This window comes from Schistocerca gregaria, chromosome 3 (assembly GCF_023897955.1).
Source record: "Schistocerca gregaria isolate iqSchGreg1 chromosome 3, iqSchGreg1.2, whole genome shotgun sequence".
NCBI classification, from domain to species: domain Eukaryota; kingdom Metazoa; phylum Arthropoda; class Insecta; order Orthoptera; family Acrididae; genus Schistocerca; species Schistocerca gregaria.
In genome coordinates, this window is record NC_064922.1 from 495,506,090 (window position 1) to 495,519,425 (window position 13,336).

Here is a 13,336-nt window from a genome sequence, read left to right on the forward strand (position 1 = left end):
ATTATTGTCAAAAGATTCATGATAAAGGATCTTTCTCTTGGTTGACAAGCTTTATGTGAATATAAAGTGAGTGAAATGATCTTTCCATCTTTTTAATATATCCTGGTCATACTGAAATATTTCCCCCCATCTTCGTTTCTGATATAGAAACAGTGGCCAATGTCTTGGGCGGTATACTTCTGTAACTGCGTATCTATGACACATCCTTAAGTCCTTGCTGCGTTTCTGTACTGCAGATGAAGCATCTTTGATTTCTGCTTTTGGCGAAAATAAGTGTCGAAGCAGTCAGCCATATCTCAAAGTGTTGCTCTCGTTCTTGTAATCCATCCGACTTATAACACGCTAGGGGATTACTAGAATAGTAAATCTATCCTACAGTATTCCACTTCGACAAAATTTTCAAGTTTGGCATTGATCGTGTATGCTATTGAAAAATATGAAAATTAAATTTTGTCTCCTGAAGGATTAAGTGTCGAAAGGAACAAAGTTATTCGAACGGGAGTCGAACCAGCGGTATGTTTTTTGCAAAGTAAAAAATCGTGCTCATGCAAATTAAATACGGTCGCCAGTCTAATTAGGCAAACGTAATTTCAAGTAAATGCACAACAAAATAATAAACTAACTGCTGCTTTTAACTTCACTTCAATTAGAAATCTCTTTAGTAAATGGACACGAAAATTACAACACACTCTAGCATGTATTAACAAAATAAATAATCGTGAGTCTATCTGCCATCTGTTTCAGTCCAGTAGTAACAAATTACTTCACATTAGTGTTCACTGCTCACTGCTAATTACAATGAACCACTCAACTAGGGAAAAATGGGAACATGAGGTGGCCCCAAAACCTCACTACTAAAGAACAGTTATATTGATATGGTGACCAAGCTGTCATTTCAACTAACATGAACAGGTAACTTTCATAGGCTGTATGTAACCTTTGCATAGCCCAGAATCTAATTTGAAACATGGAGCCCTCAATCAGTTACAATTTAAGTAAGATAATGCAATTCATAATTTTAACTGCTCAAATACTTCAAAATAATTAGTTAAGTTTTACATGTACTTTCACTGTGGCTTACTGGTTCACTAAGTATAATATGTTGGGGTCCTTGAACTGTTCTGTCTCACAACACATTTCTTAATCATCTCTTTCAATAATAAAGAGTAGTAAGAACATCATAAGAGAACACACACACAAAATCACTATTTACTAATCTGTTACACTGATATGACTCTTGTAGGCCTTCAAACTGTTATAGCCTAGATTTGCTTCTGTAATCGGTGTTATCTATTAAATTTTATGTTCTGAAAGCGATTGTAATAATTATTGAGCATTATTACTTCAAATATGGACCCCGATAACTTGTTCTGTTACTTTAAATAGCACGTGGAACACAATACACAAAAGACTATGTGAAACACTAACATTTATTGCTCCACGAAATTTGACGGTATTTTCAATAATAGTAATGATTAAGTTCGACACTTTCATTTTGTCTTAAAAGGAAAACTCGGAATACTCTGTAACAGGAACAGAATCCAATCGAGATAAACGACTTGCAGTAAATTAGGATTCCTTACACCAACGTTAACGTTAAACAATTATTACTTGAAAACTTTAGCAGAATAATTGTCCAAGCAATTACATACAGATCTAAATATAACTTTAACTGCAGATGGTTGCAGTGGGAATTTTCTGTGGTAGTAGAACAATGCTGTGTGACGCTGTCAAGGCTCTCGGTGTACAACTGCGCTACAGTATTTCTTTTTGGCGTCGCAATACACATGTCAGAGCAATCTAATAAATGCTAAGATTCAACAGCCAATAGTAATCCATATGTGTTTATTCAAGTTTTCCAAATATTCTTTCTTCGCAGGGTACTCTGGATGCTAACTCATTGAACCCTAGCCACAGATTATCTGTGCCACAAAGACTTCTTCACTACTAAACTGGCGCCTTTCCACCTTTTCCTATCCCGCTAAGCCATTTTCGTTGCAGAAGGATTTCCTACCACCTTTTCTGTCGTATACAATTCTACATGCCTCAAGCACGAACTAGTTACACATTACAATTTAGTACATAATATGACTTCTTCTGAAAAGACATTTATAAAATATATCCAGCTTACACATATTACAGAATAAGAAAAAATATTTACATTTCGAGATATTGTATTTATAATCAACATAAGTATTACACCATCTACAAATGTATTTATCAATATGTCGACACCCAGATTTTGTGACATCAGGGAAGTCACCCCCGTAAGTCAGAAGACGCACCGAAAACGATACCTAAAACCACTTGCTATAAGACATGAACTGAAAAAAATGAGTTTTTTTTTACATTTCCAACTAATTTAGAATTATCGAGAAAAATATAACGCTGCTTGTTTATTTGAATATCTACTGAAAAGACAGACCGATCTGAAAAAAATGCTTGCATGGCAATCAGTACGAGAGCATTATTTGTAGTTTTATCAGAACCAACTCACTTTAGACTTCATCTGCTTCAGGCCGGAGGATATCGATAGTGATACACTGAGAACAACGGAGGAGCTGAGGTCCCATATTGAATCCTTCCTGTATCAACATCAGCGACGACAGCCACAAAAGGTGAGTCTATGTATCCTCGTCTAACCACTATGAAATTAAAGAATGTTTCGTTTTATACGGAAACTGGCAGCTCTTTTCAAATCTTTAATCAAATATTAGGGTTTCATTAAAAAAAACACTTTACCCTCCAAATCGCCTTGAAAAATCACGATCAAGGCTACGGCTGTTAGTAGCACTGCTTGACCTTCTTTACTACCTACAGCTTTTACCTAAAACATTTTGCTGTACCTCCTCTCCGTCCCGATTTATTCCCCATTATGGATTAAAATGGCCCACCCTGTGTATGTCAGTACTACTGTACAATCTCTGGAAATAAAAAGAAATTTTATTTTGTGTTTGATGTTACGAATTTTTCTACCAAATTTCAAGTTCTTGTGAATTCTCTAATTTTCATGTAGTTAATAATTACAAATAAAAATATGTTAATTTTTATTAGAAAAAGTGAGGACCTACTATATATTTGTTAACTGACATTTCCATTCTTATTAAGTGTCGAATTCAAACAAAAGTAAACATGGTTGCTATTACTGAGATTCTAATCACCGACTTTACGCTATGCACTCTGCTAATGAGGAGTACGTTGGTAACCTATATATGTTTTATAGTTAACGATGCTCGGAAATCATTTTATGCTCACTGACTGAGGAAACTGGTGTCTGGTTACTGACTTTCAAATGCCGTAAGTATGAAGAAAAGGAGAAAATCGAAGAGGGGCAATCCATAAGGTTCCTTGCTGTAAGTTCGTGTTCAAGAATTAAAGATACAGCAAGCCGGTGCATTATTTCAGAAACTGCCAGGAAATTTTCTTCCACCTGTGCTTTGCTTCGTCAACGAGTGACATGTTCAAAAACAAATGATTAGGCTATTGGCTCTTTATACATGAAACAGTGAGAGTAACACATTAAGGATAGTCTGGTCTAGTTTCATCAATTTAACAGCACCATGCTCATTGTCGTGGAGTTTCAGAAGGAGCATTTCTTGTAACTACGCCGCAAATACAATATTCCACGAAATCGTGTACTGTTAACGGATAATTCTAGTTTCGCCAGCTATAAAAGTGTTATTTGCGGGGAGACTGGGAAGTTGCCACGACTGATTTACTGCTTGACTTCCAGGCTCCTTGCCAACCAGAAGCCGCGGCACAGTTTCCAGCGAAAGTGCCTCAGCATCAGAGCAAACCGATGAAGTCAGCGCAGCAGGGCGATCCCCACGAGAAGAAATGCGAGATATGTGGAAACCCGCAGCATTTCACGGAATCCACAGCCCAGTTCCCACACCGTTATCGGAGACAACCATCACCGCCGGCTGCGGCTCAGCCATACGATCCTGCTGAGATGCTCGCACGAGACGTTTCGAGCGAAACGGCGGGTCGGCTGGTGGACGAGCTCAGCCGCCGCAGTGCCGGGCCGAGGACAGCACACACACCGCAGCGGTACGTGCCCTGTCTCCGTTTATTCGAACACAATCGACGTTTGGCTGTTCCTAAAGTACAGACTACAGAATCTATATTACTAAACCACTATCGCGGAACATACTACCAATTGCAGATTGCCTATCCTACCATTTCTAGGGACAACAAAAAGTGACTTTTGGTATTCCACGTAATTATAGACGAAATTTAAAATGCTGTCATAATCAGCTGAATAAGGGATATAATCGTATATGAAATGTTTAACACAATACGACAAGTATTACAGTTAGAAACTGTATATTTGAAACTTCCTGGCAAATTAAGACTGTGTGCCGGACTGAGACTCCAACTCGAGACCTTCGCAAGGTCCCGAATTCGAGTCTCGGTCCGGCACACAGTTTTAATCTGCCAGGAAGTTTCATATGAGCGCACACTCCGCTGCAGAGTCAAAATTTCATTCTGGGAACTGTATATTTGTTTTGAGAAAGCGTAATTGAGGAAGTGCAGATAATTGGATTATATCTATCCATCATTTAAAAATGAGAGCCCTCGGCAACTTCCAGCTAACTTTATACATAATTTAAAACCTTTAAGAAACTGTTTCTCGTTAACAACCGTCCCGCCCTCCTCTCACGCAAAATCGTGAAACGAAAAACTACATTTTCACTGTTCATGCATTTAAACTTTAGCATCAGGCAAGACGTTTTAATTTATTGCTTCTTTACTACCAGCTGTATTCGCAGCACGGTTTGAATGCAGTATCCGCTTATACTATTGAATATATCTGCAAAATTGCATCATTTTACGATACATAGTGCAGGAGATATGACGTCACGAACACTGAGATGCGTAAAATACTAGCTTTTGCGCAAAACGGAACAGAAGTTACTCAGATAATATTTATTCAGCGTTATCTACTCATACTATATTTATTCAGTATTTCCTAATGAGAGCACTTAGCGACTTCCAGTAAACTTTAAGCATACTTTCAAGTATTTCCTACATTTGAAGGTGGTTTATAGATGGGAGTTCGATTCTCTAAGGAGTCGCAGTTTTACTAGTTTTGACCTAATTCAGTTCAAAAGCTACTGTGTGACGGTCTGTATAGTGACGTCACCATGAAAAACTTGTCACCCCTTGTTAAGTGGAGGGAGCCCATACTTCTGTGGCTAGAGCCCGGGTTCTAGAGATGAGGAATCCTTCTACGTTGGCCACTGCTCAGCTCACTCCTGGCACCTCACTCGTATCGCAGCTCTGCAGTTACTGTCTCCACACTACTAACCACACTTCATTAGTTTGAAACGTTCTGTCTCCCCGTACCGACAGCGAAATATTTTGTTATGTAATCTTTTATCGCATTTTGTTTGCTGTTAAGTTTTTCTACGATCATCAGTTACCTCAAAGATTGTTTTTTGCTTAAATCTTTTTGTTTGTAGGATGAAATGAGATATACAGGTATTCGCACTTTGTAAAATGGTTTCATCATGTGCTGTTGTCTAATTGTCTTCTTGTTGCCCTAGTTGTTATCTTCAATCCGAAGATTGGTTTGATGCAGTCTGTAATGTAATGGAGGGGTACCGATCACTGTTTTCCTCTGTGTATGAGAAGCAGATAGGCGCCGACCGATCTAAGAGAGAACCCCCTCCCTCCTTTTTTGGGCAGCCATTATCGTGCCCTAGAATGCTGTTGAGAAGAGTGGGGAGGACCCGTTATCAAATGACGGAGCAAAGGTGACTATCGGTTGTCTCTTCAGGTTGAGACGCTAATGGGCGGCACACAGTTTGCTAAATATATGGGCGGGATGATCGCACTGATGTGGAAGGAGACTCTAGCAGAGAAAGTTGAGGTGACAAATGGACGGAACACGAAATATCCGTTCCTAACATGGAGTTTGCTCAGTTAGGGTATTCGACTCGTAATTAAGTCTACTTGTGGTCCTCTGGCATTGGGAAATGTGAGTGACACAACTTTGAACAAAGATGATAAAAAATAATTTGATTGGCTGGAGAAGACCATTAACCAGCGGATCGAGTGCATTGCCACGTCCAGAGACATACACTGAAGCACCAAAGAAACTGGTAAAGGCATGCGTATTCAAATTCAGAGCTATGTAAACAGACAGAATACGGCGCTGTGGTCGGCAACGCCTATGTAAGAAAACAAATGTCTGGCGCAGTTGTTAGATCGGTTACTCGTGCTACAATGACAGATTATCAAGATTTAAGTAGGTTTGGACGTGGTTTTACAGTCGGCGAATGAGCGATGGAACACAGCATCTCCAAGGTAGCGATGTAGTGGGGATTTTCCATGGGTGTACCGCGTGTATCAGGAATCCGATAAAACATCAAATCTCCGACATTGCTGCGGCCGGAAAAAGATCCTGCAAGAATGGGACCACGATCACTGACGACACTCGTTCAACGCCACAGAAGTGCAACCATTCCTAAAATTACTGCAGATTTCAATTCTGGGCCGTCAACAAGTGTCAGCGTGCAAACCATTCAACGTAACATCATCGATATGGGCGTTCAGAACCGTGGACCTTAATGGCTGCGCGACACAAAGTATTACACCTCGCCTGGGCCCGTCAGTACCGAATGGATGGACGTGTACGGGTACGGAGACAACCTCATCAATCCATGGACACTGCATGTCAGCAGGGAATTGTTCAAGCTGATGGAGACTCGGTAATGGTGTAGGGCATGTGCAGTTGGAGTGATATGGGAACCCTGATACGTCTAGATACGAGTCTTACAGGTGAAATATACGTAAGCATCCTGTCTGATCAGCTGCATCCATTCATGTCCATTGTGCATTCCGACGCATTTGGACAATTCCAGCAGTACAATGCGATACCCCACAATTCCAGAATCGCTACAGAGTGGCTCCAGGAACAGGCTTCTGAATTAGAGCACTTCCACTGGCCAATGAACATTACTGAGCATATCTGGGATGTCTTGCAACGTGCTGTTCAGAAGAGATCTCCACCCCCTAGTACTCTTACAGACTTATGGTCAACCCTGCACGTTTCCATTGGCTCCAGCACTACTTTAGACATTAGTCGAGTCCACCACACGTCGCGTTACAGTAATTCTGTGTGCTCGAGGGGACCCTACACAATATTAAGCGGGTGTGGCAGTTTCTTTGGCTCTTCAGTGTAGATAACTCTGGACGACGCAAAGAGATCGCCTGGAGGACACATGCGACCGAGCCTGGAATCGAAGACACTTGTTGGCGAGACAGAAAAGAGTAGAGTTGTATGGGTCGGCGCTGCCCACCGCGTACGTACCACTCGGAGATACTCCTGTCTGCTGCTACGAGAGGACACCAGCCGAATTGCAACGCGTCTTCCACCCCGACGTCAGCAGACCAATGATGCCCGGTAACACGCACTACGGCTCGCATCTGTCCGCCTGTTAGTTGCATTTGTGTCATAGCAACCACGATTTAAACACTCTGGTAACGACCCAGAGAACCTTGTGGCTGACAATTATTATTACACTCCTGGAAATGGAAAAAAGAACACATTGACTCCGGTGTGTCAGACCCACCATACTTGCTCCGGACACTGAGAGAGGGCTGTACAAGCAATGATCACACGCACGGCACAGCGGACACACCAGGAACCGCGGTGGCATACGGAGCTCCATCGCAGTCTTTAACACTGATAGCATGCCGCGACAGCGTGGACGTGAACCGTATGTGCAGTTGACGGACTTTGAGCGAGGGCGTATAGTGGGCATGCGGGAGGCCGGGTGGACGTACCGCCGAATTGCTCAACACGTGGGGCGTGAGGTCTCCACAGTACATCGATGTTGTCGCCAGTGGTCGGCGGAAGGTGCACGTGCCCGTCGACCTGGGACCGGACCGCAGCGACGCACGGATGGACGCCAAGACCGTAGGATCCTACGCAGTGCCGTAGGGGACCGCACCGCCACTTCCCAGCAAATTAGGGACACTGTTGCTCCTAGGGTATCGGCGAGGACCATTCGCAACCGTCTCCATGAAGCTGGGCTACGGTCCCGCACACCGTTAGGCCGTCTTCCGCTCACGCCCCAACATCGTGCACCCCGCCTCCAGTGGTGCCGCGACAGGCGTGAATGGAGGGACGAATGGAGACGTGTCGTCTTCAGCGATGAGAGTCGCTTCTACCTTGGTGCCAATGATGGTCGTATGCGTGTTTGGCGCCGTGCAGGTGAGCGCCACAATCAGGACTGCATACGACCGAGGCACACAGGGCCAACACCTGGCATCATGGTGTGGGGAGCGATCTCGTACACTGGCCGTACACCTCTGGTGATCGTCGAGGGGACACTGAATAGTGCACAGTACATCCAAACCGTCATCGAACCCATCGTTCTACCATCCTAGACCGGCAAGGGAACTTGCTGTTCCAACAGGACAATGCACGTCCGCATGTATCCCGTGCCACCCAACGTGCTCTAGAAGGTGTAAGTCAACTACCCTGGCCAGCAAGATCTCCGGATCTGTCCCTCATTGAACATGTTTGGGACTGGATGAAGCGTCGTCTCACGCGGTCTGCACGTCCAGCACGAACGCTGGTCCAACTGAGGCGCCAGGTGGAAATGGCATGGCAAGCCGTTCCACAGGACTACATCCAGCATCTCTACGATCGTCTCCATGGGAGAATAGCAGCCTGCATTGCTGCGAAAGGTGGATATACACTGTACTAGTGCCGACATTGTGCATGCTCTGTTGCCTGTGTCTATGTGCCTGTGATTCTGTCAGTGTGATCATGGATGTATCTGACCCCAGGAATGTGTCAATAAAGTTTCCCCTTCCTGGGACAATGAATTCACGGTGTTCTTATTTGAATTTCCAGGAGTGTATTTCCTTCTTTCCGACTAAAATTAACTTGTAAATTCTATTTGTGTAACCGTGGTCCTAAGGCACTTTTGTTCCTTAAAATGAACATTTGTGAATAACCTATTTACATATTTGCGGATGGCGTTTTTAATATTTTTATACAATTTGCAACTGCCACACTCCAGTTTAAGATAAGCTGATTCATTGGGGTTCCGTACATAAAGTGGTACAATTGAACCCTTACGGGATATCTTTGTTATCCTCCAGTCTGCCTGTCTGTTTGTCCGACTGTTAAGAACCATTTTTCTCAGGAACGGGTAAAAGTATCAAGTTGAAACTTACTGGGTGACAATTATTGAAGTGTATGAAATAAAATTGTCAGAACTTCTGAATTGTCTGCGTTAGGACGTTAAAGCTGCACGGTTGGTCGCGGGGCATGATGGGAATTAGTATACGCTATATGGTTTAGTTTAGCGATGAAGCCCACTTTCATTTGGACGGGTTCGTCAATAAGCAAAACTGGCGAATTTGGAGGACTGAGAAGTCACATTTCACGAGCCAGAAGTCTCTTCACCCTCAACGGGTGACTGTGTGATGTGCAATGTCAAGTCACGGAATAAACGGTGCGACATTCCTTGATGGCACGGTGACTACCGAACGGTACGTGAAGGTTTTGGATGACGATTTTATCCACATTATCCAAAGTGACCCTGATTTCGACAATATGTGGTTCATGCAAGACCCCATCGAAGCAGGAGATTGTTTGATGTCCTAGAGGAGCACTTTGGGGACCGCATTCTGGCTGTGGGGTACCCATGGGCCTCGACTGGCCGCCACGTTCTCCAGATCTGAACACATGTGACTTCTTTTTGCGGGGCTGTATTAAAGACAAGGTGCACAGCAATAATCCAAAGTCAATGCTGAGCAGAAAACTGCCATTTAGGAGATCATCGGTAGCACAGATGTTCCGACACTTCGACACTTCAACGGGTCATGCAGAATGTCGCTATTCATCTGCGCCAAAACATCGTCAGTCGTGGCAGGCATATCGAACATGTCACAATCTAAATGTGAATATTTGTAGTGAAGTTTGCATGTTGAATAAAGTGTGTGCACGCCGAAGTTTAAAACTAATTTGCATGATTTTCAAACAGTTCAATAATTGTCACCCTATATGGCACATACCAAGGACTAGGGTACCTTGGCACTATAAATAAATTAAGTTTCTAAGTCAATGCAATAAACACGTACGGTCATTTATTTCACAAATTTTGATAATCGCCAACTCACTCACCAAAACCTATAGGGTACTTCCCGTGCACCTACTATCATGAAATTTCGCAAGAAGCTAGGCTTCACAGTTCACTTAAAGGAAGTAATGTGAAAACTGGTAGTTTGCAGCTATATCAGAAGAAAAATTATAATTGTATTATTTTTTATCCGTGTGCGGCTGTCACTCCTATTCTTAAGATCCTTTATCCTCAGTAAAGAGCAGACGTATTACGTTCAAATCCATGTCGCATACTAAGGTCTGCAGTCCCTTGGCGGTGTAAAATATTTAAGCTTTTATTTCAATACAATGAAAAGATCTGGCCATTTATATCACATTGTTTGATACTCGAAAAGTCGCAGCTTCCCGTTAAGCTAGAATCGTGAAATTTGCGAACAATCAAGTTTTCACAATACAAGTAAGTGAAAAAATCCGAAAACTGGAACTATGTCACATAAAAAATATTTTTGCCTTGCATTTAATACCCGTCAAAAGCACAATAAAAAAATATTAGTGCATGCAAATATAGAATGTAAGTTGTAGTCCTGTTTCAGCAAACAAATAAAAAATATTTTATCAGATCTTCTCTCATTATATGCACAAAATGAAATCCCTTGGTCGCTACCGACATCCTGCCAATATCGATGTCGATGACAGGCGAAAATCATCGAAATTCTCGATTCCCAGGATGGATGAATAATCTATTCCTATAATTAAATTTGTACACCTCCCTCAGTGCGTCAGTCCTCCTCGCACTTGGCCATTTTATTTAGTACGTATATGCCACATTCAAGTGCAGCTCAGCACATTACGATTGCTTTGAGTTAATATGCAAATTCTGCACTCAGGTGTAATTTAACAATGTGTTGTAGTAATTCCGACCACTACAAGCTCTTCACGCTAGTCTATCCTGTGCAAGGATAGTAGCGTAACTGTCGCAACCTACAGCTATTTAAACCTGCTTGAGCTCCCTCTTATATTTTCAGCCCCATATTTCTTTCCAATACGAAACTGACGATTTCCGGATGCCTCTGATTATGTCCTATCAACTGAGCCTTTATTTTACTCAGCTTTGTCATAAGTTTCTTTTTCCCATTTCGATTCCGTACCTCTTCATTCATTATTCGGTGTACCCATCTTCTTCCATTGCACCACATTTTGAAAGCTTCTGTTATATTTTTGTATAGGGTGTTTCAAAAATGACCGGTATATTTGAAACGGCAATAAAAACTAAACGAGCAGCGATAGAAATACACCGTTTGTTGCAATATGCTTGGGACAACAGTATATTTTCAGGCGGACAAACTTTCGAAATTACAGTAGTTACAATTTTCAACAACAGATGGCGCTGCAAGTGATGTGAAAGATATAGAACACAACGCAGTCTGTGGGTGCGCCATTCTGTACGTCGTCTTTCTGCTGTAAGCGTGTGCTGTTCACAACGTGCAATGTGTGATGTGGACAACATGGTTTATTCCTTAGAACAGAGGATTTTTCTGGTGTTGGAATTCCATCGCCTAGAACACAGTGTTGTTGCAACAAGACAAAGTTTACAACGGAGGTTTAATGTAACCAAAGGACCGAAAATCGATACAATAAAGAATCTGTTTGAAAAATTTCAACGGACTGGGAACGTGACGGATGAACGTGCTGGAAAGGTAGAGCGACCGCGTACGGCAACCACAGAGGGCAACATGCAGCTAGTGCAGCAGATGATCCAACAGCGGCCTCGGGATTCCGTTCGCCGTGTTGCAGCTGCAGTCCAAATGACGCCAACGTCCACGTATCGTCTCATGCGCCAGAGTTTACACCTCTATCCATACAAAATTCAAACGCGGCAACCCCTCAGCGCCGCTACCATTGCTGCACGAGAGACATTCGCTAACGATATAGTGCACAGGATTGATGACGGCGATATGCATGTGGGCAGCATTTGGTTTACTGACGAAGCTTATTTTTACCTGCACGGCTTCGTCAATAAACAGAACTGGCGCATATGGGGAACCGAAAAGCCCCATGTTGCAGTCCCATCGTCCCTGCATCCTCAAAAAGTACTGGTCTGGGCCGCCATTTCTTCCAAAGGAATCATTGGCCCATTTTTCAGATCCGAAACGATTACTGCATCACGCTATCTGGACATTCTTCGTGAATTTGTGGCGGTACAAACTGCCTTAGACGACACTGCGAACACCTCGTGGTTTATGCAAGATGGTGCCCGGCCACATCGCACGGCCGACGTCTTTAATTTCCTGAATGAATATTTCGATGATTGTGTGATTGCTTTGGGCTATCCGAAACATACAGGAGGAGGCGTGGATTGGCCTCCCTCTTCGCCAGACATGAACCCCTGTGAATTCTTTCTGTGGGGACACTTGAAAGACCAGGTGTACCGCCAGAATCCAGAAACAATTGAACAGCTGAAGCAGTACATCTCATCTGCATGTGAAGCCATTCCGCCAGATACGTTGTCAAAGGTTTCGGGTAATTTCATTCAGAGACTACGCCATATTATTGCTACGCATGGTGGATATGTGGAAAATATCGTACTGTAGAGTTTCCCAGACCGCAGCGCCATCTGTTGTTGACAATTGTAACTACTGTAATTTCGAAAGTTTGTCTGCCTGAAAATGTACTGTTGTCCCAAGCATATTGCAACAAACGGTATATTTCTATCGCTGCTCGTTTAGTTTGTATTGCCGTTTCAAATATACCGGTCATTTTTGAAACACCCTGTATGAAAAGTTTATCGACTACGTTTCACTCGCGTACAAGGCTACACTCCACACAAATACTTTCAGAAATGCCTTCCCAACACTTAACTTTATATTCCATTTGGCAAATATCTCTTTTCCAGAGACGCTTTTCTTGCACTTGCCAGTAAGCGTCCTATATCCTTCCTACATCGGTCATATTCATTTATTTTCCGACCCAAATAGCAAAACTCGTCGACTACTTTTAGCGTGTTATTTCCTAATCTATCACTATCACTTGATTTGACTACATTCGATTATCTTTGTTTCACTTGTGTTACACTTCAATTATTTGGGACTTGGTTCGCTTCATTTTCGTTACATTCGATGTTAGTTTTATGAGCGTTTCTTCAACAAATTATTGTAATTGTCAAGTGGTATTCTATTCTGCACTTCCTACAATACGCCGTATTAGGAGTATGTTGCATTATTCATTTCTTTCGTTGCGGTTTTACTAATT

The 13,336-nt window shown here is 42.6% G+C and overlaps 1 protein-coding gene across 5 annotated transcripts in view; it reads left to right on the forward strand.

Annotated features, from left to right (window-relative positions):
- The window catches only part of LOC126354140 (uncharacterized), a 170,220-nt gene that overhangs the window by 68,727 nt on the left and 88,157 nt on the right, over nucleotides 1–13,336 (forward strand). For all 5 annotated transcript variants that reach the window (XM_050003540.1, XM_050003543.1, XM_050003544.1 and 2 more), the window contains 2 exons: nucleotides 2,519–2,618; nucleotides 3,734–4,050. In XM_050003540.1, the coding sequence (XP_049859497.1) occupies nucleotides 2,519–2,618; nucleotides 3,734–4,050 (417 nt within the window). The remainder of the gene's footprint in view (nucleotides 1–2,518; nucleotides 2,619–3,733; nucleotides 4,051–13,336) is intronic.